We start from the raw sequence: 27,127 nt of genomic DNA on the forward strand, positions 1-27,127 counted from the left end.
AGTTCAACACCCCAGTAACAAAGCACGCATCCTTCAACACCCCAGTAACTTACTAAAGCTTATGACCGAGTGTGGCATAGCAGACTGTTATTTAAGCTGAAACAAATTGGTCTGTCGGGTCATGTTTATGACTATGTTAAATCCTTTTTAAGTGGGAGATATATAGTGGCAAAAGTGGGAGTAACTTTATCAACCTCTAGGCCTATAAACATGGGAATCCCGCAGGGTTCCATTATTTCTCCATTGTTGTTCAACATTATGCTTTATGATTTACATACATGTTTTTCATCATCTACCAAGCTGGCTCAATATGCTGATGATATTGCTATATGGATTCAGACATCCTTGAGGAAAAGGACAAGCCTACATTACATAAATTATGTACAGAAACATTTTCAGGGTGAACTCGATAGACTGAGTAGCTATATGCAATCTAATGGTTTTGAGTTTTCTGTAGAAAAAACACATTTGATCCTCTTTAATAATGGTTATAATCCCAGCAAACTACCACGTTTTTTTTTTAGGAGGACGTGAAATATTTTTCAAGTCGGAAATCAAATTTCTTGGGATCCTATTTACTTCAAAACTAAACTGGAAGAAACACATTGATTCAATGGTGACTAAAGCAGTTAAAAGTTTAAATTTCTTAAAAATTGTAAGTCACTCTCCTTGGGGACAAGACTCCAAAATTCTTTTACATTTAGCGACATCTCTCGTAAGATCAAGATTGACCTACGGTCAAGAAATTTTCTTTTCTGCCCCGCCGACGTTCCTAAAGAAGCTGCGAATAATTGACAGTAAAGCTGTGAAACTGGCTTTAGGGGTACCTGTGCATACTAAGACCTCAGAAGCCTATAAGCTTGCGGGTATTCTACCACTAGATGAAATCAGAAAATTAAGTTCTGCTAAATATATTGTGAGATGTACAGCAGTGGATGATTTTGAGGAATTAAATATTAGGTCTGATATTGATTTTCCAAAAAATGCACAAAATAATTCAAATCTACAAACCATTCGCACATATGTGTCAGATATTTTAAATTCTTCAGACATTGATTTGCATGATATGACACCTCGTGTTCTGGTGCCACCTGTCCCTCCCTGGGAGTTAACAAAAGCAAACGTCAACATATGTGCTTCTGACACAACAAAAGGAGAATCTCCACATATAATAGCAGCATCTGTCAGAATTGAATTAGAAGAAAATTTTGATTATCATTTAAAAGTTTACACTGATGGCTCGGTCCTGGATGATAGCAGTGCAGGATCTGCTTTTGTCATTCCTGACCTAAAAACAGAAAAATCATATTATTTAGGTAAGGGACATTCAATTTTTACAGCTGAATTGGTGGCCATCCTTATGGCTTTAAATCATCTTGTTGATATACCAATCATAATAAGTAATATCCTATTTTGTGTTGATTCTCAATCTGTCTTAAAAGGTTTGCTCCTTTTTGAGAATAATCAAAGAGAAGATTTATTTTTTGAAATTAGGTATTTATTGCACTCCCTATTTGTGAAGGGTACAAATGTTGATTTTTGTTGGATACCATCCCACACTGGATTCCGTTATAACGACCAAGCAGATAGGGCAGCAAAAAGGGGAGCAAAAAATCATATAGATAGTATAAAAGTATATTGCCCATTGTCATACAAGGAAATAAGCAATATACTAGAAAGAGACTTTTATAGGTGCTTGAATTCAAGTCTAAAACCTCGTCAGTTGACTCTCTCAGACTTTGGTCCGATTCGCAGACCAATTCTGAGCTTAGCTCTCAGACTATTATCAAATTCATTACGGACCAAGTATTGTTCTAATGTCAAGTGTATATGCTTTAATAACCTGACAATTGAGCATATAATTTTTCACTGTAGCTTGATGAAGCCTTTTGTACACGAAAGTGTGTCTTCACAAGTGACTGAGAACGTTGATGTTTTTGACTTTTTGCATTCATTATCAGTTGTTTCGCTTGTCAGTTTAACGACTTCTCTTTTACGAAGTCCTTTAAGTAATTTCCTGTAACTGTATTTAGAGGGGGTTTTTTTGTTTGTTTGTTTGTTTTGTTTTTCTTTCAAATTTCACCCACATTTTTACCCTCATTTGCCCAGTTTCCCCAAACCCTCCATTCATCCACATCTCCCACCCCTTCTAACAGATAATACTCAGATGTATTCATAAATACTTTTACAAAATGTCTTCAATCACCGATATGTGTGACGGGACATTAAACAAAAATTCCTTCCTTCCTTCCTACCAGTAACAAAGCACCAGTAACAAAGCACACATTCTTCGACACCCCAGTAACAAAGCACACATCCTTCAACACACCAGTAACAAATTACAAATTCTTCAACAAACCAGCAACACATCCTTCAACCAATAACAAAGCACACATCCTTCGACACACCAGTAACAAAGCACACATCCTTCGACACACCAGCAACAAAACACATGTACATTCTTACACATAAAACGCAAACACACAACAGGCCTTAATATAAGACTTCATCAAAACGTCCTGTCAAATAAACTGTATCTGTATCAGGACATTTTCAAACAAAACACTCTCCAAACCAAAACACATAAACGAACCAAAAAGCGCTGATCCAGTGCAGAAGCATTTCACGGAAGTCCAGTCGAGACTGGGAGGGCAGATCATCAGGGTCAGCCAAGTGTGGACAGACCAGGGCCAGCAAGGACAGAACCAGACAGCACAGCTCCTGGTCATGTCGGTGAACTCGCACCACACGACTGGAAGGAAGCACACAACACACACGCATGTGCTGTTACTTCTTCTTCTTCTTCTGCGTTCGTGGGCTGCAACTCCCACATTCACTCACATGTACATGAGTGGGCTTTTACGTGCATGACTGTTTTTACCCCGCCATGTAGGCGGTCATACTCTGCTTTTGGGGGTGTGCATGCTGGGTATGTTCTTGCTTCCATTACCCACCTAGCGCTGACATGGATTACAGGATCTTTAACGTGTGTATTTGTTCTTCTGCATGCGTTTACACACGAAGGGGGTTCAGGCACTAGCAGGTCTGCACATATGTTGACCTGGGAGATCGTAAAAATCTCCACCCTTTACCCACCAGGCGCCGTCACCGTGATTCGAACCCAGGTCCCTCAGATTGAAAGTCCAACGCTTTAACCACTCGGCTATTGTGCCTGTCGTGCTTTTACCATAATCAGGGCTTCTGAAAAGGCATAAGCATGCGTCCCGGACGCTTTGAAAATGGAAAGGACGGATTTCATGTTCATCGAGAGGTTCTTGAAACATACTAAAAATCTGTGAAACAAACACATTAAAAGAGTAAAAATCCTGTATTGGAGTTTCAGTCTTTACGCTAGGATCATTTGCTGCAAAGAGGAAATTTTCTATCTAAAATTACGTTTAAATAACATACTTACCGTGACCCAACTAGTGCAGACTCTGGCAGGGGTCTGACATTCCTGTCCTGTGCAAACTACTATCCGCCTATGCGGAGAAAACGAAAGCAACTACGGCCGATAACCTCCTGGAAGTAGGTAACCTCCCCTTTGTCCTGCTGGCTAGTCGAGTTTTTTCCCTTCACCTGATGGACCCCATTCCCTCCCCTCCCCATATCTCCTTTCTTTTAATCGCTGCTTCTACAAAAATGCAAGCAACATGTCTCTCAGAGCAATGACTGTGTCCACTTCTCGGCCGCTAGGCCAAGACAATTAAGACCAGAAGGCATGCCGGTCTCTGTATGTGTGTAGAAATGCAGAATTAATTGGAATGCACAGCACTGATGTGACCCTCTGAAGATAGTCACTGACCTGCTAGAATTATGGTAAACAACTCCTTGGGATCCCCAAGATTTTTAACTTACCAGAAGCCCTGATATTCATATGATTGTCTTCTGCAGACTTCATGTCAACTTAGTTTGAGAAAGGTTTCCAATAAATGGAAAGCTCAGACCAATGACAAGGGGTATAGTGTTGTTTTTTTTCCCCATTTGTTTATTCAGTATAATAAACACAAGTGATACTAACTTTTATGCATCCTTATGATTTTCAGACTTTTATTTCCTTGCTGGCAATTATGTAACAAACTGGTTCCACATTACTATATAGATTAACAACAAAGAAAATATTTATGTGTAAAATTCTACTTGGAAATTTTGCCAGTGATCTTTTTATATTCTTTCAGGGTTGATTTCATAGCAAACGCACATATACACACACAAACACACACACACGTCCTCAACAGGTTCACACATGCACACGTACACAGACACAAAACACACACACACACACATAATGCTTTGGCATCTAACCTCAGCACCCCCATGATATTTTCCAGATCCGGATCGGTCACATGATGATCCACCGATAGTAACACTTCACACATCTGGCGCATCTGTCAACACAACACCTCATCTGATTACAAGGAAACAAGAACATACCCAGCATGCACACCCCTGAAAACAGAGTATGGCTGCCTATATGGCCGGATTAATAAACAAAACGGTCATATTCATAAAATGTTACATGTCTGTCTGAGAGCATGCCTGAAATCTGATTGAATGACACAAGAAATAAATGATGAGCGCCCAATGGCAGCCATCAGTCGGCTTACTTAGGTAGGAAGTCTGTTGTGCAAATTAATAGTTTCCGACCAAGGACAGGTGCTATAAAGTATCCACATCAACTATCCATATCATTAACAACACTGACCACATGTTCATATCAAGGACAAAAGGAAATTTTCTATCTAAAATTACGTTTAAATAACATACTTACCGTGACCCAACTAGTGCAGACTCCGGGAGGGGTCTGACATTCCTGTCCTGTGCAAACTACTATCCGCCTAGGCGGAGAAAACGAAAGTACTACGGCCGATAACCTCCTGGAAGTAGGTAACCTCCCCTTTGTCCCCCTACACAAATGCTTTTAAATTTACTGCAACTCATTCCCTGCTGATTGCCAGTATTTTCTCCCTCCACTGCGGTGGTCTGGATGCTAGTCATTCAGATAAGATGATGAACTGAAGTTCTGTGTGTAACATGCACTTAGCCCACATAAAAACGTATGTAGAAAAAACCCACAGCACACAAAAGGGTTGTCCCTGGAAATATTCTGTAAAAAAAAAAATCCACTTTCATAAGAAAACAAATACAGTACTTGGAAAAAAAGAAAAGGTGGCATTGTAATGTAGCAAAACACTCTCCCTGGGAAGAGCTGCCTGAACTTCACAAAGAGAGATCTGTTGTGACCAAGAGCAATACAATACAATACAATGCAATACAATACGATACAATACTTCTTCTTCTTCTTTTGTGGGCTGCAACTTCTACGTTCACTCATATATTAAACGAGTGGGCTTTTATGTGTATGACCGTTTTTACTCCACCATGTAGGCAGCCATACTCTGTTTTCAGAGGTAATACAATACAATACAATACAACAATGCAATACAAAACAACAAAAGACACTCACCATCTGCATGTCAGCAGCGCGAGTGAGGTCAAATTTCTCTTCACGGAGCACATCCTGGGTCTTACTCTTGACGGCCATCACATCAAAACTGGAGGGCGTGACCTCGCCCGGTGCACAGTGTCTGTCGTAGCCAGTCAACAGGCACAAGAACGTTACGATGGCGTTACGCAGGGACTGAGTGTCGCTCAGCGACAGCGGGTCCAGCAAACTTGACCCTGACAAAACATCAATCAGAGCCAGACTCATCAAAAATGAACATCCATTTATACCTGAACCTTCAACAACAGCATAAAATTATCATGCAACGGGCTCAGCAAAGTTGATAAAAAATTTTTTTTAACATGAACAGTGCTAGATTATTAAAGCTGAAATCTGATCATACTTGAACCTTCAAAAGCATTAATATAACTGTCATATATCTCAGCACACCTTTTCCACACTCAGTCTAAACTAACATTTACCAAAGCGACCTTGACTTTCAGAAAAGGAAAGGCTCTGTCTGTGCACCCGTGAAATAACTTCATTAAGTTTGATGCTCTGCTTGGACTGGATGGATGCAGATTATCAAAATTTACTAGAAATAGCCGTTTTGACTTTGGACTCTATTAAAACTAAAACCTTTTTCTGGTGGGGGTGTAGGGGGTGATAATTAACTCTGTCTTTTCTCATTAATCATTATATTCCCTTCTTCCCTCCCCCCCCCCCCCCCACCCTCCGCTGTGTGCATGCACGTCTCCATTTTCTTTTTTTCCAGGATCACCAAAAGGCTAAAATTTCGTCATGGAAATTGCTGCTCTGACGAAAGGATTTTGAACATTTTCGGTGACTATTTCTGCGAGTTTACAAGATGCATTTTGGTTTCATAATTACACCTATTATTTGCTTTAGTCTTCTACTGTATCTGTGTTTGTGTATGATTTTCGATTATGTTATGTACCCCCCCCCCCCCCCCCCCCAAATAATCCTTGTGACCCCTGTACACTCGGTAATAGGGACATATTCTATGTTTACTTTGTCCGTGTTTCTTGTCATATATCTGCCATCACGTATTCAAACTGATCCATTCATAAACTCTGCCGTAAAGTTGTCCAAATAAAGGCAATGTGGTGGGCTGCCAATGATCTTATATGACCTACTTCTCACTCTGAAAGCGACGAAAAGTCCACCACAAAAGAGGGCCTGCACACACTCCGTAATATCTGACATGATGACGGTCATTCGAACAGACCTGGAGTGTTGTGCTGTGGGCCTTCTGCCCCCTTCTGGCTGTCTCCCCCGTCACATAACTGTCATATATCTCAGCGCACCTTTTCCACACTCAGTCTAAACTAACATTTACCAAAGCGACCTTGACTTTCAGAAAAGGAAAGGCTCTGTCTGTGCACCCGTGAAGTAACTTCATGATGTTTGATGCTCTGCTTGGACTGGATGGATGCAGATTATCAAAATTTGCTAGAAATAGCCGTTCTGACTTTGGACTCTATTAAAACTAAAACCTTTTTTTTTTATTGGGGTTGTGGGGGGTGATAATTAACTCTGTCTTTTCTCATTAATCATTATATTCCCTTCTTCCCTATTTCTGTGAGTTTACAAGATGCATTTTGGTTTCATAATTACACCTATTATTTGCTTCAGTCTTCTACTTCTACTGTGTCTGTGTTTGTGTATGATTTTCGATTATGTTATGTACCCCCCCCCCCCCCCCCCCAAATAATCCTTGTGACCCCTGTACACTCGGTAATAAAGACATATTCTATGTTTACTTTGTGCGTGTTTCTTGTCATATATCTGCCATCATGTATTCAAACTGATCCATTCATAAACTCTGCCGTAAAGTTGTCCAAACAAAGGCAGTGTGGTGGGCTGCCAATGATCTTATATGACCTACTTCTCACTCTGAAAGCGACAAAAAAGTCCACCACAAAAGTGGGCCTGCACACCCTCCATAGTATCTGACATGATGACCGTCATTCAAACAGACCTGCAGTGTTGTGCTGTGGGCCTTCTGCCCCCTCCTGGCTGTCTCCCCCGTCATGCATGTCGTCAAATCCCATTTCCATGTCCTCTTCTCCCCCAAACGCCTCCTTCGAAGTGCTTGGCATGTTTTCAAAGCTGTCAAAGTCGTCAAAATCATCCATGACCCTGGAAACGCTGCGACCCGAACCTGCACGATGAAGTCGAGGCAAAGAGCCGACGTCTGATCTTGAGGTTCTAGTGTTGCTGGAAGACCTTGACAACTGGAACAAACAAATCTGTTTGTTGATCAGTAGAAAGATGTTCATTCAAAAAAGTATATGCTTTATTTCATGAGAAATTTTCAGTTTCCTCTTCAAGTCAATGTGTATGTGTGTGTGTGTGTGTGTGTGAGTGTGTGTGTGTGCATGTACATTTATATTTCTTTTATGAGCAATATTTTTTCACATCATTCCCTCCCCTCCGACTCCCACCCAAAAAACTTTTTCCAAACGCCAGCACTCACCTTCTTGTTCACCAACTCCAAAAGCAGCTCAGTTAGCTTCAAGGGCACACAACTCCTGATGACCTCCGCTGTGGCATAACACACCAGATCGGACGGATCCCCAAATGTCACCATGGACTTGAGACACTCCATGACGGGCACCAACCCTGTCGTCCCCTCCTTCACGTACTCAGTCAGCACAGATGTCAGTTTCTTCAACACCTGCTTGAGGAGAGGTTCGAGCCCCACCAAAGGAATCTGCTGTTGCTGCGTCGTCACACGGCAGTGGGACAGGAGGCTGCAGTCGTAGGCCAGTAGCTCCAGAATGCCAATCTGAAATCAAAAGTTTGAAGGTCCTGTAGCTTTTTAGACACGCTCAATGGCCGAGCAGTTAAAGCATTGGACTTTCAATCTGAGGGTCCCGGGTTCAAATCTCGGTAACGGCGCCTGGTGGGTAAAGAGTGAAGACTTTTCTGATCTCCCAGGTCAATATATGTGCGGACCTGCTTGTGCCTGAATCCCCTTCGTGTGTATACACAAGCAGAAGATCAAATACACACGATAAAGATACTGTAATCCATGTCAGTGTTCAGTGGGTTATGGAAACAAGAACACACCCAGCATGTGCACCTCTGAAAACAGAGTATGGCTGCCTATATAGCTGGGTAAAAAAACGGTCATACACGTAAAAGCCCACTCATGCACATACAAGTGAACTTGGGAGTTGCAGCCCACGAACGAAGAGGAAGAAGTAGCTTTTTAAAACCATCTGGGCAGTAAATTCTTACCCACTGTGTCTAGGGCTCAGTACAGGCAGGCAGGAAACAATCCTCTCCTGTCATTTCAACCTTCCCCAACCAGTCAATTGGTACCCGGTCACCCCCGAAAACGGAGTAACGCTGCCTACATGGCGGGGTAAAAACGGTCATACACGTAAAAGCCCACTCGTGTGCATACGAGTGAACGCAGAAGAAGAAGAAGAAGAAGGTACCCGGTCACATGGGTGAGTGAGGAAGATCAAAGTGCCTTTCTCAAGGACACAACACCATGCTGAAACAGGGCTACTATTACCCTGCTCAGTGGTGGACTCCGGATCATTTTAAGTCCAGCACCTGACCTATTTTTCCATGGCAACTCCTTAACCAAATTAAGTAGGCAACAAAATGATTAAATAACAGGCTCCTGAGCTAAATCAAATCAAATTATGGTGCTTAGAGCCTCGCCGACCACTAAGGCCATCTCATGGCTATCGCCATGTTAATACCAACTACAAGGGTAAAAAATTTATTAAAAAACAACAAAAAAACCCCAATAAAAACAAGTCACCGCTTTAAACTTTCCACTCAAAGTTTAAAAAACCTTCCATAGTTTAAAACCTTCAAATCATATTAAAAATGTTCACTTCTTTCAAGAAGTCCATCAGCGTCCACGGAGGGACATCACGAAACAAAGTCTTCTGAGAAACCGCCGTGTAATGTCTGTGTCTAACGTCATGCAGATCCCAACAGCCAAGGAGCACGTGTTTCACGGTGAGAGGCTCATCACAGGGAATACATCGAGGGGCCTCTTCCCCCTTCAACAAGTAAGAATGAGTAAAAAAAAAAAAAAAAAAAAGTGTGCCCCGCGCACAGTCTGCACAGCACAGACTCCTGGCTCCTGAGCTGAAATGTTACGGAAAAAAACCCTGTTTTAAAACACTACAAAAGTGAATAACCACAATGATACTGGTCACTGGAGAAGAAAAAAAGGCACACAAAAACCATTTTATATAAAATTTATGTCTGACGATAATGCCAGCATAAATCAATCATAAAGATCCAAACAGTGCTTATTATCAGTTCATAAAATTTGGTATCTGTGTTATGAGTCAGTCTTCAGCAAAATGGCAGAATCTAAGATGAAAGAACAAATACACAAACACTCATTAACAGTTTTACTATTTCTCAGTCAGACTGAGATAACCAAATGAGAAAAAGCGGACCAAAATACAGCAAAACAAAGAAATACACAAAAACAAAGCCTGTAATATTTAAGCACACAATAACAAAGCCTGTATCACTGATCTAAGCACGCTGTTATAAACCCTGTCATAAATAACCATACAAAGTATAACAAGAGAGGCAAGGCCTTCAAGACTCACTTGTGATATACTTAAAAAAAAAAAAAATCCAATTCATGTATTGAGTATAATTTCAGAATGTAATGTTTAAGATGAGAAAGATCAGTTTAAAGCAAATTAACTCCCCTGGCATTACAGAGTAATTTCCCTTTTTTACTATCTGCACCAAAACGTTTGCAAAATAAATAAAAATTCCATGCTTAGCAAAAGAAGTTCCTGTTTGAACAAAAAATGATAATAATGACTGCTCTAGCTGTTGGGTCAGAATATCAGATCAAAGTGCCAAGTTTAGAGAATACAAAAAATATAAATATAACAGTAAATGCAGTTTGCATATAATTAGGCTTCATTCTTTATTTTTTTGTGCCCACCCCAGAGGCGCAATATTGTTTTAAACAAGATGACTGGAGAGAACTGAATTTTTCCTATTTTTATGCCAAATTTGGTGTCAACTGACAAAGTAGTTGCAGAGAAAATGTCAATGTTAAAGTTTACCACAGACACACACACACACACACACACACACACACACAGACAACCGAACACCGGGTTAAAACATAGACTCATTTTGTTTACACAAGTGAGTCAAAAAACCACACAAAAAGCCCTGTGATATCTATGCACACAAAGTAACAAAGCCCATGATATCAAAGCACCCAAAGCAACAAAGCCAATAATACCAAGCACTCAAAGTAACAAAGCCCTTCATATCTTAGCACAGAAAGAAAGAAAGCCTGTAACATCAAAGCAAAGAAAGAAAGAAAACCCAAAATATCAAAACACACAAAGTAACAAAGCCCGTAATATCTAGGCACAGAAAGTAACAAAGCCAGTTATATCTTTGCACAGAAAGTAACAAAGCCCATAATATCTAGGCACACAAAGTAACCAAGCCTGTAATATCTAGGCACACAAAGTAACCAAGCCTGTAATATCTAGGCACACAAAGTAACCAAGCCTGTAATATCTAGGCACACAAAGTAACAAAGCCCGTAATATCTAGGCACAGAAAGTAACAAAGCCTGTAATATCTAGGCACACAAAGTAACAAAGCCCATAATATCTAGGCACAGAAAGTAACCAAGCCCATAATATATAGGCACACAAAGTAACCAAGCCTGTAATATCTACGCACACAAAGTAACAAAGCCTGCAACATCTAAGTGCAGGAAGCAACAAGGCCCGTAACGTTTCTCACCTGTGACTCTGTCAGCTCCAGGTGACTTTGCACCACAGTCTGCAGACACTCACCAAGGTAGGTCACCAGCACCGGAATGACATGACAACCTTCCTCCACCGCTGTCTTCCCACTGTCCTTCTGCACCTTCTCAAAGTCCAGCTCACAGTCGAATGTCGTGAGCAGGTACAGTCTTTCCAGGGACGTGGAAAAATCCCTTCTCCTCACCTGTCCTTCAGACTGGTGCGCCGGGTCTCTCAGCACCAGCTGAACCAGAAGACGCACCAGCTTCTCCGCACTCAGCTTCACCGGTTTCTTAACGCCACTCGGCAACAGCGTCAGCCCCTGTGTCACCCACATCAGCAGATGTCTGCGAAGCGGGAACGTCCCTTTGTCAGCCGAGAACCCAGAGCCAAGGATGCTGGGCAGGTAGTTCTCCAGAATGTGGCGGGTGGCGAGGAGGTGGGTGAGGAAGGTGAGGGAGGAAGGAGTAGGGCGGGCAACGTCTGGGAGGAAGAGGTTCCACACGTGTCGGCCGGGGGTCACCAGGGCGTTGTGCAGCATGGCGGTGAGGAGTTCGAACCCATGCTCTTGGTAGCCGTCGCTCTCTGCCTGTCTGGAGCTGATCACGCTGGAAAACACAACAGGGGGTGGGTGGGTTGTGAAACTGGGATGGTACTGTGCTGTGTTATATTGTATTACTCACCCCTGAAAACTGAGTATTGCTGCCTACATAGACAGGCGCAATAGCCGAGTGGTTAAAGCATTGGACTTTCAATCTGAGGGTCCCGGGTTTGAATCATGGTGACGGCGCCTGGTGGGTTAAAGGTGGAGATTTTTACGATCTCCCAGGTCAACATATGTGCAGACCTGCTAGTGCCTGAACCCCCTTCATGTGTAAACGCATGCAGAAGATCAAATACACACGTTAAAGATCCTGTAATCCATGTCAGCGTTCGGTGGGTTATGGAAACAAGAACATACCCAGCATGCAGACCCCCAAAAGCGGAGTATGGCTGCCTACATGGCGGGGTAAAAACGGTCATACACGTAAAAACCCACTCGTGTACAAGCGAGTGAACGTGGGAGTTGCAGCCTCCGAACAAAGAAGACGACAAAGTATTACTTTTTTTGTCACAACAGATTTCTCTGGGTAAAATTCAGGCTGCTCTTCTGAGTTTTTCTCTGTGTAAAATTTGGGCTGCTCTTTCCGAGTATTTCTCTGTGTGTAAAATTTAGGCTGCTCTTCTTCCCAAGTATTTCTCTGTGTAAAATGTGGGCTGCTCTTTCTGAGTATTTCTGTGAGTAAAATGTGGGCTGCTCTTCCTGAGTTTTTCTCTGTGTAAAAGTTAGGCTGCTCTTCCTTATTGTTTCTGCATGTAAAATTTTAGCTGTTCTCTTAGTATTTCTCTGTGTAAAGAGTGGAAGAATAGGCTATGCCTAAAATCTTAATCATTGAATAAAAACGATCTGAGTACTTGTATATTTCTATCTCAGATTCCCAGCTGCCCCAAGACTGACCTGATATCAGATGATCACTTTCTTCTTCTACTCTTGTGAGCTGCAATTCCTGTGCTAATGCGTATACATTTATCAGTGAGCTTTTACATGAATGACCGTTTTTACCCCACCTTCTTCTTCTTCTGTGTTCGTGGGCTGCAACTCCCACGTTCACTCGTATGCACACGAGTGGGCTTTTACGTGTATGACAGTTTTTACCCCGCCATGTAGGCAGCCATACTCCGTTTTTGGGGGTGTGCATGCTGGGTATGTTCTTGTTTCCATAACCCACCGAACGCTGACATGGATTACAGGATCTTTAACGTGCGTATTTGATCTTCTGCTTGCATATACACACGAAAGGGGTTCAGGCACTAGCAGGTCTGCACATATGTTGACCTGGGAGATCGGAAAAATGTCCACCCTTCACCCACCAGACGCCGTCACTGTGATTCGAACCCGGGAACCTCAGATTGACAGTCCAGCGCTTTAACCACTTGGCTATTGCGCCCGTCATCCCCACCATGTATGCAGCTACTCTCTGTTTTTTGGGGTGTGCCAGCTGGTTACCTTCTTGTTTCAATAACCTACCAACGACTGCTTCTACACTGCCATGCAGGCAGCCACATTCTATTTTTGGGGTGCGTGAATGCCGAGTACATTCTTGCTTCCATTACCCACCAAATGGCGACATGGATTACAGGATCTTTAACATGCACATTTTATCTTCTGCGTGCATATACACACGTTAGGGGTTCAGGCACTAAGCAGGTCGACATGTCTGTTGACCTAGGAAATCGGACAAATTTCCATCCTTGACCCACTAGGCGCCGCAACTGGAATTAGAACACAGGACCCTCAGATTCAAAGTCCAATGCTTTAACCACTCAGCTGTTGGGCCCATCAGACACTCACCTGAGACAGGTGGTCCACACCTGCAGCCAGAGAGGCACCATGGCATCCCTGGTGCCTTGAGGGAGCTCTGCCCACCCAACACTCCAAGCCAGAGAAGCCAGGCACGTCAAGATGTGTTTGTAGATCTCACTCCTGAAAAGCACACACTGAGAGCTACAAATATCAAGGAATAGTGAACAGAACGTGTGTTCTGTGCAAGCCAAACCAAGACCAGACCAAATCATTCTGGATCAGACCAGACAAAAAAACAAACAAACAAAAAAAACACACACACACACAAAAAGAAGAAGAATATGTTTCAAAAAGCCACACAGTGAGTGCATGAAAAAGTAATAAATTAAAACATGTGTCAAATTTAAAAACATGTATCAAATTTCAATCAGCAATCATGAGAGGTGAGAAAGCACACAAAAAAAGGGAAAAAGAAGAATCCAGTGACACGAGTTTAGTAAGAGGAATGCATGAATGACCGCTTATCATACCAAAGGCAACCAGGCACACGGAATGTGGACTACCTATTTTGAACACAGTTTGTGGGAAACGTTCACGCTCCTTCCCTTACTTTTTGCAGGAGACAAGGACTTGATGCAGACTGTGCAACACGTCCACCCCATCCATCAGAACAAGGCACCCTGGGTGCTTCTCCAGAACACACCCCACCAACTGCAACCTGTACACATTCTTGTTTTGTCTTTTTTTTTTATATTCATCGACAACCACAAAAGTTCAGAAAACAAATTACACACAGGTCAAATTAAATGAAATCAAACCATGTTGTTTGCTGCCCATCTGACCATTTAAAAGTAAAATCTAATACGTTGTTTACTCACCCACTTCAGGGCTGAAAACAAATCATTTGAAAGTCAAATGTAATATGTTGTTTACTACCTGTCTGAGTACAAGGGGGCCATTTCAGGGATTATCATTATCATTATTATTGTTTATAGCCCAGCCAATCACACAGGGCCATATCAGGACTGGCCAACTACACAAATGTCAATCCCGTTAAACACCAAACTGTCACATAAAAAAAACCACACACACATTAAGATAAACCTATAAAACACAGTTCATGGCACATTATCCTAACCATTTAGCTCCTCAGGGCAAATAAGATTAGGCCATGCTGAGGATGAGCCCTACCACTTAATTTACTATCCCCATATTACAAAAATTACTAAAATAAGAAAAAAAAACCCAATACATCAAAGTCAAACAAAAAATACACAAAAAGGCCATATATCGGCAAATAACACTGCACAATGGGCAGCTAGTGCCCATCCCAGTGTTTACAATCTCACTACCTAATCACCAGAGCAAAACAGCACAGACAGTACATCATAGACTGCGGAAAAGAGAAAACAAAAGTGTCAAGGTTTGCTTGAAAAAAAAAAGGGGGGATGGACTTGGAATGCAGAAAAAGCAGACGACAGTGAAGGAAAGAAAAAAAGGCAGAAATAAAGAGAACAACAGAAAAGAGGACATTTCTAGCACAGAATTTCAAAAGGCGGGGATGCTATTTATACTGAAAGAGCCCTGGCGCCCCACAAGGGGTATTTCAGGGCTGAAAACAAATTATCTACAGGTCAAATAAAATGTTGTCTACTGCCCATCTGACCCCAAAGAGGCCATTTCAGGGCTGAAAACAAACCCATCTGACCCCAAAGAGGCCATTTCAGGGCTGAAAACAAACTACTTACAGGTCAAATAAAACCATGCTGTTTAAAGCCCAACTGACCACAAAAGAACCATTTCAAGGCTGACTATCTGTAGCGTAAGCTCCCCTTAAAGCCAGTCAATGAGAAACAAACACAAGGTCAAAAGGTCAGTTAAAACAATTCTTAAGACCAATTCAACCACATTTTGTTCAGTCCATGTGAAATGTAAATCAAGTCGAAAATATTAATTTTTTTCAGGAACTGAAAAAAAAAGTGTCGGGGGGGTATCCATAGGATTATCAAGTGGCACGCAGGATGTAATGTATCTGAAGATTTCCACCGTAATTAACACAAAATACTCAAATAAACAGAACTGAAATAAATAAATAAGCTCTAATCATTTCTTACTCTGACCAGTGCCTTGCACAAGAAGTAAACAAAAGATATAACCATCTGCAGCCTGCCTGATTGATACTGCTTTGAAAATTCTCAAAAAAAACAACAATAATATGTATCAAATCTGACTTCTACTGAAAGCCAAACAATTTTTTTCAATGAGGTATTCTTGCATACTGAACCTCTATGATTGTGTAGCAGGATTCTTCACTTAACAGATTACATCCAAAATAAACTGCTTGAACTGAAACGTGTATGCACAAACGCTCAGTTGCACACACATGCAAACACACATACACACGCTTGCTCATTTTTTCTCTCTCTCTCTCTCTCTCTTTTAGTTCAGGCCAGTCTTTCTTTTGTGCGCCTGATGTATAATCAAAATCTGTAAAACTGTTGCCATGAATCAGAGTTCTATCAGGTAAATCTCCAAATCTGGAAGTATGAAATCTGTGGCGAAGAAAACAAATAAAACCTTTCCATCAATCAGAGTGAAATAACTCATAAACAGCTCACTATACGTGGACAGAGACTGAGATGGACAGCGCAGACAGAAAGTAAATGAAGCAACTTTTAATGAGTAAACAGAGTTCTGATAATGACATCTGTGCTTCACTGCTTCAAAATGGCCGCAGCGGCAACGGCGATCAACCCATCAAAGTTTGACTGTTCATCATTTTGATAAGCACCTCATATTATGTTATAATAGTTGTATTTTTATATATCTCTTATCCACTGCTAAAATCAGAAACTGTTTAAAATCTGAAGGACGCGCCCTGACCGAGACACCTGATAATCAGTAAAATATGGTAATTCCACATAGCTTCAATTATATCATGAACATCTCAAGTTTAAAGCACTGTCTTCCACAGACCAAGGGATAAGCTGTGGTGTGTTGGCTTTGGAGCTGACGGTGTCCAGAAGTGACGACCACCCGGACATCAGGCGCCTTTTCTTGGCAGGTGCACCTGCAGAATCTTCCTCAGGTGTGGTCACCGTGCACCTGTCTCTGGCCTCTGTGAACAACTACACAGAAACATCAGCACAATGTAAGGTGGTTATGACTAAAAAAAAAAAGATTAAAAAAAAAAAAAAAAAAAGAAGAATCTTTTGGGACAAAAACTAGAACTACCCAGAAACATCAAGGATTAAAATGAGACATGCACAACTACTGAGTCATCAGAAACAAGAATGACATTACCGCCAGTATGTACAAACATTAGAAACCGTAATGAGACCCTGTAACTATTTGTATTTGTATTTCTTTTTATCACAACAGATTTCTCTGTGTGAAATTCGGGCTGCTCTCCCCAGGAAGAGCGCGTCGCTACACTACAGCGCCACCCATTTTTTTTGTATTTTTTCCTGCGTGCAGTTTTATTTGTTTTCCCTATCGAAGTGGATTTTTCTACAGAATTTTGCCAGGAATAACCCTTTTGTTGCCATGGGTTCTTTTAAGTGCATGCTGCACATGGGACCTCAGTTTATTGTCTCATCCGAATGACTAGCGTCCAGACCACCACTCAAGGTCTAGTGGAGGGGGAGAAAATATCGGCAACTGAGCCGTGATTCGAACCAACGCGCTCAGATTCTCTCGCTTCCCAGTCGGACACATTACCTGTAGGCCATCACTCCACTATAAAAAGATATCAGAAGCTCTAATAAAAGAGCGTATGTGCAAAGCTAGACTTCGCTGTGATTTGTATCTATGTAACAACTAAATGAAGTTAGCAACTCTACTAAAACAGTTAACATATACATACATAACTAGATTTCTTTGTGATTTGCATGTCAATGACTCAAAGATAGCAGCTCCAATGAAAAACTTAATTATACACAAAGCTAGACTTCTCTAAGACTTGCATGTCCATAACAGTTATACAATACAGCGACATTAAGGAAACAGTTAGCACACGTATACTAGACTTCTCAATGAGCTGGATGTCCATTACATTTACACAAGATATCAGCACCAATGAAACAGTTAACATAAACACACAGCTAGACTTCTCCATGATTTGCATCTCCGAAATAACTCAACAAAGGTAACAGCACCTATGAAACAATCAATGTATTTACAAAACAAGACTTCTCCAATGTTTGCATCTCCTCTAAGGATTGCAAGATGGGTTAAGGTAAGTGACTATTTGTTTTTTTTCTTCTATTACTCACAATACCAAATGGAAGAAAAGAAAGCAGAGTTACAAATGCTTACAATAAGATGAGGTTTGTTGCTTCATCGAGAACTAGAACACTTGTTTTCACAATTAAATGATAAAAGAACTGAAAATGCCAATAATGTTAACATTATTTGAAAGGTGAATTATTGTTTAACAGTATGCACACACACACACACACAACTAACGCCACTCAAAGTGGAAAGATGTTACACAGATGACAGAAGACACACTCAGACATGCATGCACACAAACACACACAGTGGGGTGATGGCCTAGAGGTAACGCGTCCGCCTAGGAAGCTCAGCCACCGATATTTTCTCCCCCTCCACTAGACCGTGAGTGGTGGTCTGGACACTAGTCATTCGGATGAGACAATAAACCGAGGTCCCGTGTGCAGCATGCACTTAGCACACGAAAAAGAACCCACGGCAACAAAAGGGTTGTTCCTGGCAAAATTCTGTAGAAAAATCCACTTCGATAGGAAAAACAAATAAAACTGCACGCAGGAAAAAATACAAAAAAAAAGGGTGGCGCTGTAGTATAGCGACGCGCTCTCCCTGGGGAGAGCAGCCCGAATTTCACACAGAGAAATCTGTTGTGATAAAAAGAAATACAAATACAAATACAATGCATAACAACAGACACAAAACAACAAACCTGATGGCAAATATCCGCGGCAAGTTCTATGTACAAATCTTTCATGACAACATTGCGGGTTCTGCAACATATTACAAAAAGTTATTTCTACACTTTGTATGTAGCAGTATCTTTTCTTTCTTCACATTAAACATCACAGGATAAACAGATTTTGTGTGTGTGTGTGTGTCACTCTGTATCATTTTCCAATGTTGAATAAATAATTATTACCATAATTGTTGCTCCTAGCCTTATTGAACACAAATGGCCATATGAAGGCTGAAAATACTGTCAATACTGATACCATTTTGACCTTAACTCACTCCGGACAATGGAACGCTATAGCATTCCTGACGTAAGGTAGCGTTCCGGATGACAGAACGCCATAGTGGTTTCAACAATTAAAATTTTTTCCACGTTTTCCTTATGGGGTAGCATAAAAATCGCAGCTACACCGGGCACTGCGAACTTGTCAAGGGTTGAATGGAAAAATTCTTCGTGAGGTTCCGTAACTACACACTTGCTGGCAAGCCGCTGACCTTGTTACCTGATATGACAAGCTAATCTGCATATGTATTGAAAATGGCATCGCAGGCGATACAAGTGGAAATTTTTGGAACAAACTATATCACAACAGCGGCTTTTCACTGCTGCTGAAGTGATTGAAATGCTTCAAACTGAAGGTTTTGATATCAACAAGGATGATGAAGACGTTGAATAAAGTAACTGCAGTGAAGAAAGCTACCAGCAAGAAGGTACTAATGGTGACTCAGCTTCTGAGGGCTGTGAAGAGAGGGAAGGGGGCAGGGGGGTGGGGGCGTACACACTACATGAGGAGAGGGGTCAGTGGGTCAAGTACAGGGAGTTTCATTCAGTTACTTTGTGTTTAGTATTTTTTGTGATTTTTTTTCCTAACCCTAACAAATGGGTCGTCTGCAGGGGACAGCAAGGGAGAAAACTATTCGTCAAGAGTGAGTTAAAAGAAAGAAATCTGAAATAGAAAATCAGGCACAGGTGCAGTCATACTTATCTACATAAATGGAAGACAGGTCTCCGATGGTGATCATTTCATCAATTTCTGACCAAAGGATTTAAAAAAGTAACCTAAAAAGAAACACCTTTATATATAAAACATAAAATTATACATAATAACAGGAATAAAAAACAAAATAACCCAGTGGGCATCTCACGGTCATGTCCCATATGTAAAAAAACAACACAACACAGTAAGAATGCCCATTTATCAAGTCCAGAAAAACAAAAAAATACTCAAGACTTTCTAGAAAAAAAATATAGGTGATTGGACCAGCAAGGCAGAATATAAAAAAACAAGCAGATGGAAGAAAGAAAAGGAAAAAGCAAGATACAAAGAGAGTGACAGACAACAGGAATTTTCTGGCACATAATTTCCAAGTGGAGACACTATCTGTAACTGAAAGAGCCCAAACAGGAATTTTATGCATAAAATGTTTGTGTGAGCTCATGTATATGCACGCACGTATATTTATGTGGATTAGCGGGTTTGTGTGAGACATGTGAGAATGCAAAAAACTGGAATTGTGCTTGTGAGTATATGCATTCATGAAAGAACTCCTCCATCATTCCCTTAATTATCCTCTTTCATAACTTGCCTTTGTTTGACTTTGTGCGTGCGTGTGTGCATGTGTATGTCTTTTTTCTCAGTTTTCCCCACTGATTTAATGTCTTTTTTTTCCTTCAACTTTTTTTTCTGACAGATGTAACGTAAAAAGCATTCAAATGTATTTTATGTATGTGTGCCTGTGCAAGTGTTCCTGTGGGTGTTATGTGTGGGTGGTGTGTGTGTAAGTGTGCATGTTTGTGTCCATTGTGACTGACAGCACATAAGGTATGCATACTATCTTCAATGTCTTCATCTGAAAGAACAAAATGGACAACCATTCTTCATGAGCTAATTTTACTGACAACATCAATATCTCAAATTACTGGGGAAAAAAGAAAGAAAAAAAAACAAAACATAAAAAGACACACAAAAACAACAAAAATCCAGTGACATATATGAAAACAAAACAAAACAAGAAGCAGCCTTACCCTGAGGCAAACTTCTGACGCCCACCAAGATGATCAATATCAGCTTTGATCATGTCATACAGCTTGCTCAGATGATCCTGAAACATCATGTGCACCTGCTAAATACATGCAATGTAATGATGATATGTGCGTAGATGCCTAAGTACGTATATACGTATGTCTGTGGGCATGTGAATATGTATGTATGCATGCATGGACTGAACAAATGTGCATTTACATTGAATAAATCTAAGACTGTCTGATTGTTTGGACATGTGAATATGTATGTATGCATGCATTTAGTGAACAAAAGTATTGAATAAATCTAAGGCTGTCTGATTGTTTGGACATGTGAATATGTATGTATACATGCATTAAGTGAACAAAAGTATGTTTCTGTTTCATCAACTAAAGGCTGATTATTTGCAAACAATATTTTTTTACAAATAAAAATATGTTTAGCCTATGCCCATGACCATATCTTAAGTACAATAAGATACAAGTATTCAAGGTTTTTACCAGCCTATGTCACATCTCTGTAAAAAGATACAATTGAGGATTTCAATTTTTCTCTATAATAAGATAACAAAATGGTTACTGTTGTTTCTCTACAGTTCATCATAGAGCAAACATTACTAAAAAAAATCAAAACTTGTATCAAGCCCGGAAACGAAACAAGGTATGTTTATACAATGGCGTTTTCATTTACGTATTGTGAACTGCTGTGGAATACAGAGCCAGTTTAGCTTTTTACTTTCCCTCCATTCTCCCCGATTCAAACTGAGGATAGCTTTGATACATCTAGAACATTTCACCATAAGAAACCACCATCCACATCAAGCAGCATGCAGCTGAAAGGAGTTGCATAATGTTGAGAAAGATCAAATTTGTGTTCAGAACAATTGTTGTCTTATTTATTTATTTATTTATTTATTCTTTTTTTTTTTAATTATTATTATTATTATTACTACTACCTTTTTTATATTATAATTATTATTTATTTATTTATTTATGTAAGCTTATCTATTACTTATTCACCTTTTTTTTTTTCTCAAGGCCTGACTAAGCGCGCTGGGTTACGCTGCTGGTCAGGCATCTGCTTGGCAGATGTGGTGTAGCGTATATGGATTTGTCCGAACGCAGTAACACCTCCTTGAGCTACTGAAACTGAAACTGAAACTGTCTCTTCCATTCTGTGCATGACTGGAGAGTCTGAATCTGAGAGATTTCTTCAGCATTCGTGGACATCCTAAGCATTAACTTCGTTTATGTTATGCAAAAATGTGACCCTATAGATAAAACTGAGATCTGATCAAATTATGTACAGGAGCACTTTCACCTTCATGACTGATTTTATTTCATCATTTAAGCAACCATACTTTGTTTTCAGGGTATATTCATGTTTCTATAACCTATCTTACACATATCAACAAAGATAATGTTAACTTTAAAGAGCGCATTTGATGCTTTTCCTGTGTCATACACAAGACTAAATTAAACATCTTCGCACATTATGCTGGCATGGTACATAGGAGACATTTTGCAACTGAGATTTGGATTTCCACAAAGCAGGGGAAAGCGTTTTAATAAACAATGGTATTAGACCAACGGAAGTGACAGCAACAATGTAGAGATGATGTCTTTCAGCTGTACTGCTTTCCTCTTAACTTACTCTGGACGATGGAATGCTATAGTGTTCCTGATGTAAGGTAGCATTTTGGATGACGGAACGCTATAGTGGTTTTGACAATTAAAAATTTTTTCCACATTTTCCTCATGGGGTAGCATAAAAATCGCAGTTACACTGGGCATTGCAAACGTGTCAAGGGTTGAATGGAAAGTTTCTTCATGAGATTTCGTAACAACACACTCCACAGTGAGCCAGTGAGTTCAGGACCCCACACGACAAGCTAATCTGCATGCGTATCGAAAACGGCGTCGCAAGCGATACAAGTGGAAATATTTGGAGCAAACTAGATGACTACAGCGGCTTTTACTGCTATTGAAGTGATTGAAATGCTTCAAACTGAAGGTTACGACTTCGACGAGGATGATGAAGATGTTGAATAAAGTATCTGCAGTGAAGAAAGCTACCAGCAAGAAGTACTGATAGTGACTCAGCTTCTGAGAGTAGTAAAGAGGGAGGGAGGTGGGCGTTCACACAACGTGAGGAGAGGGGTCAGTGGGTCAAGTACAGTGAGTTTCATTCAGTTACTTTATATTTTGTATTTTTTGTGATTTTTTTCCTAACCCTAACAAATGGGTCGTCTGTAGGGAAAAGCAAGGGAGAGAACTATTTGTCCGGAGTGAGTTAACTGGACCATGATGTGCACATTAATCCATGGCAGTCAGCATAAGTCAGTGTATCAGCATTGCAGAATAAAGTTAAGTAATGACCATGGTGACCATGTTGTATGATCCATGTTCATCATGACAATAAACATCAGCATACACACACACACACATACACACACACATATGTATATATATACATTTAAGTGTAATGGGGAAAGTACAAATTTAGTTACAAATTTTTGTAGTGTGGGGTAGCCTAATGAGGTGGAAATATGGGATTCTTTTTTTTACCCATTTATTTTTTAAAATGACCCATTGATTTTCTGGTGAACCGGTTGAATGACCCATAGTTTCCTGAATCAAATCTAAACTCTTTTCTTTAACTATAAATGCACACATGTATATACAAATATACAAAAACAACGGCGATCGTGAAATATACCAACATCCAGTTGACAGGCAGCACGCACAATTGGTACAGCGGTTAAAGCGGATCGACGTATCTCCAGTGAAGTGAGCCGAACTGACAAACGGCTGACGTAATCTCAGCAAAACGGGTGTGGTGGTGGAGGAGGGGGTGTGGGGGGGGGAGCGTTGACGTCAAATGCTATGAAAGTTCATCTTCAGTGACGAATTCTTCAGAGACGAATGTGTACGGCGCTTCTTAGCATTTGCTCTGTATGTGTGTGTGTCTTTTTCAGGTTTCGCGGTTGGCAAAATCGTAGTTTTTCTTTACTCGGCCATAGTGCCATAGTCAGGGGGCTTGAATCATAGAAACTATGGACGAATCATAGTACTAGGCAGGTCTGCTGTACCGTCAACCAGAGAGGAGCATCTCAAAAATCCTAAAAGCTGGATGTGACTCATCCTGGCTGATTGATTTTGCTTTTCTCTCTCTCTCTCTCTCTACACACACACACACATACACAGATATCTTCAAGTGCACTATGAAATCATACCTTCCACACATCCCAGTCAACAGCATAAGCTCCAGTCTCTGGAGTCTTGGCACCACAAGGATGATGGGCTTCCATTTGAAGCTTCACAAACACTATGATGTCATCCTGCATAGATGAAACATGGAAAACATGAAAGTAATAAAAAATTGTCAAAATGTGGAACAATGTAATGATCACAGTGTGACCAACAATGGGAGTGTCATGATGCCATCAACTGCGCAAGGTCTACACAAGTTACTATACATCTTTATCCTCAGGCAAAAACATACATGTGAGGTGCTGAGATAAAAGAAAGCTGATCTCAACTTTATAGTATGCACAGAACTGATGCTGGAAACAGACAGCTTGGTAACACTGCTCAATACACACACACACACACACTAAAAAAAACATTCAATATACACTCACATACTACACACAGATCTGGTCTTTAAGGCATCAGGATGAAAGATTGGAAGTATGAGTAACAGTACTGAACACAAAGTATACAACATACAAAATGGTGTAGTCTATTTATGCATACGAAACTGGAAGCATAAGCACACGATCCGCAAAATTCAAGAGTTTTAGTTGCAAGGTATCAAAGCATGCGGACCGATCCAACTATACTATAGCACATCAGATAAAAATCATAATAGGTTAAACGTTCTACACCCTTTTATGGTTATAAAGGCAGTGAATGCACAATCAAGGGCTCTGCATTCTCCCTGAAAAAGGTGTATGATCCCTAAATGGAAGGGGGTAAAAACAGTCAAAAACATAAAAGCCCACTTGCGTATCCAAGTGAACATGGGAACTGCAGCCCACAAACGAAGAAGAAAGGCCCAGTATAGGACAGTGGGGCATAAAGGAAATTTTCTTTCTAAAATTACGTTTAAATAACATACCTACCGTGACCCACTAGTGCAGACTCCGGCAGGGGTCTGATTCCTGTCCTGTGCAAACTACTACCCGCCTATGCGGGGAAAACGAAAGTAGCTACGGCCGATAACCTCCTGAAGTAGGTTACCTCCCCTTTGCATTCATTCCACCAATCAAGACCTTTTGCGGCTGAAGTCCAGAACCCATTCACATCTCAGATGAAAGTGCCTTCCCCAAGAACACAAACAGAACACTGAAGCAGAGTCTCTAACTCCAGTGATGCTAAATATTAAATAAATAAAGGCAAGAATGCACACCTTCAGAGCATCAGATGGATAATTGTCCCACAGGTAAAGCAGTCCTGACAGAATCGTCTCCCCTAACTTGCAGATCTGGACACGGCTGTTGGGTGCAATGGCTTTCACAAAGGTGTTCAGCGACACTACCATGTGTTCCAGTATCACCATGCCTTTGTATTCTCTGCAAACATCAATTTTGTTTACATAAGGCACACTTATTTAACCTTTTTTCTTTTAAATACATGGCAAAGGGAAAAAAAAAAAGACAAAAATATCAGACCAAGCACAATGTCAAAGTGATTTGTATTACAGACCACAAATGAGTGGTTCAGAGCTCATACCAATCAGAAACTTTTTTTCTTTTTGTGGGAAGTGTCTATGTTGGAGGTTTTTATTTCCAATAGTGATTAACATTGCGGACAACAAATCAGAGGTTCAAAGCAACAGATCGAAAGTGATTTTTTAAGGGAAGTGTCGTTGTTGGAGGTTTTTATTATTGCATTTATTATTTCTTATTTCTGCACTTTTTATTTTTTGGGGTTTGTGTGTGTGGGGGGGGTGAGGGTGTGTGTGTGTGTGTGTGGGGTGGGGGGGGGTTACTGTGCTTCAACCTACTCCTACCCAGGGTCACAGGCCACAAGTTAATAAAGTTTGACACAGATAGTGCAGGCAGAACCATAGTTCACAGGCCAAAGTTCATGAGTCAAAATTAGATTTGGAGCTAAATTTCATTGTGCCTGAAAGGAACTGAGTGTGACACAGAAAAACACACACCGGGCGTCAACAAAACATACAACACACAAGACACTATGTATATGTAATAGCAACCAGCTACAAATGTCCAAAAGTCAGCTGTTTACCTACTACAGCGTTATCATCAAATCAATAAAGAATGAAAAATAATAGAGATACCATCAACAGTTTTGTTTGAAAGTCACAGATCAAAAGACTTTTACCTTCATGAAACTCCTTGCAAAATATCAAGTACAAGAGACTTAATCACATATGAAAACATTGTCAGAACACCCCATTATCATTGCGAGTTCATACACTTCATGCTTGACACACACAAAAAAATGGAAATAGTTCAAAATCACCCATGATTTTTTTCTCCTTTTCACTGTCCCATGGTTAACTTTTTTCATTTACCTAGTTTTGATAAGACGCCAATGGATATTAATGAGATGAGACTTGAATCTGATACCTCTGACATCGTGCGAGCATTCTGTTTGATCTAAATTCAAAGGACAATTGGATAAATATTTTTTTATATTGATTTATACTATTAAAAGGAAATTTTCTATCTAAAATTACGTTTAAATAATATACTTACCATGACCCAACTAGTGCAGACTCTGGCAGGGGTCTGACATTCCTGTCCTGTGCAAACTACTATCCGCCTATGCGGAGAAAACGAAACTACAGCCGATAACCTCCCGGAAGTAGGTAACCTCCCCTTTGTCCCGCTGGCTAGCACCCTCTTTTTCCGGCAGCCATTATGACTCCTGTTCCTGTGCTCTCCATATGGCTAAGTTTTTTCGTATTTTCTGTCTGTCTGTCGATTCTCTGGCGTTCTTGTTTTTTTGTCAAATTATGTCTCCAACCAGGTCGCATAATTATGTAGCTCAACTGGGCGATCCCGCTAAAATTAAGGCGCGATCACAATCGATTCGATGACACTCTGGGCCCTCTACTCCTGGCACTCTCAACAACGCCAACCCGCCGCCTCCTCCACTTCCTCCGCTCCCTCCGGTCAACTCCAGACCTCCACCACCTCCTACACCTCCTCTGGTGACTTCTAGAGGTTTGTTGCCACACAGAAGATAAATTTAAAGGTCCATTAGGGCAGTGAATTCATATCCTTTGTGCCTTGGGCTCAGCACAGTGAGGCCCAGCCCTCCCCTTCCGCCGTTTTAACCTTCCCCATCCGAAATCAGGTACCCGTTCACGCCTGGATGGGGAGAGGAAAATAAGAATAAACTGCCTGTTCCAAGAACACAGCACCATGACTAAATGTGGATTTGAACCCCTATCAACGGTGAACTCTGGATCAGAAGTCAAGTACAACATCCAACCAATCCTGCCATAGCAGCTATTCATACTATGTAAAATGAAAAAAAAAAATATATATATATATGGCTTGACCATTTCTTTTCAT

General features: G+C 40.7%; 1 protein-coding gene across 2 annotated transcripts in view; it reads right to left on the reverse strand.

Annotated features, from left to right (window-relative positions):
• LOC143297768 (serine-protein kinase ATM-like) overlaps positions 1–27,127 on the reverse strand; it is a 113,926-nt gene that overhangs the window by 80,814 nt on the left and 5,985 nt on the right. For both annotated transcript variants that reach the window (XM_076610238.1, XM_076610239.1), the window contains exons 8-20: positions 24,988–25,150; positions 23,810–23,914; positions 20,577–20,653; positions 18,528–18,588; positions 16,565–16,716; positions 14,199–14,306; positions 13,637–13,768; positions 11,243–11,852; positions 7,947–8,258; positions 7,449–7,704; positions 5,468–5,682; positions 4,306–4,388; positions 2,594–2,752 (exon numbers count right to left, since the gene is read on the reverse strand). In XM_076610238.1, coding sequence (XP_076466353.1) covers positions 2,594–2,752; positions 4,306–4,388; positions 5,468–5,682; positions 7,449–7,704; positions 7,947–8,258; positions 11,243–11,852; positions 13,637–13,768; positions 14,199–14,306; positions 16,565–16,716; positions 18,528–18,588; positions 20,577–20,653; positions 23,810–23,914; positions 24,988–25,150 — 2,433 coding nt within the window. The remainder of the gene's footprint in view (positions 1–2,593; positions 2,753–4,305; positions 4,389–5,467; positions 5,683–7,448; positions 7,705–7,946; positions 8,259–11,242; positions 11,853–13,636; positions 13,769–14,198; positions 14,307–16,564; positions 16,717–18,527; positions 18,589–20,576; positions 20,654–23,809; positions 23,915–24,987; positions 25,151–27,127) is intronic.

The sequence above is a fragment of the Babylonia areolata genome, chromosome 23, assembly GCF_041734735.1.
Source record: "Babylonia areolata isolate BAREFJ2019XMU chromosome 23, ASM4173473v1, whole genome shotgun sequence".
Taxonomy (NCBI): Eukaryota; Metazoa; Mollusca; class Gastropoda; order Neogastropoda; family Buccinidae; genus Babylonia; species Babylonia areolata.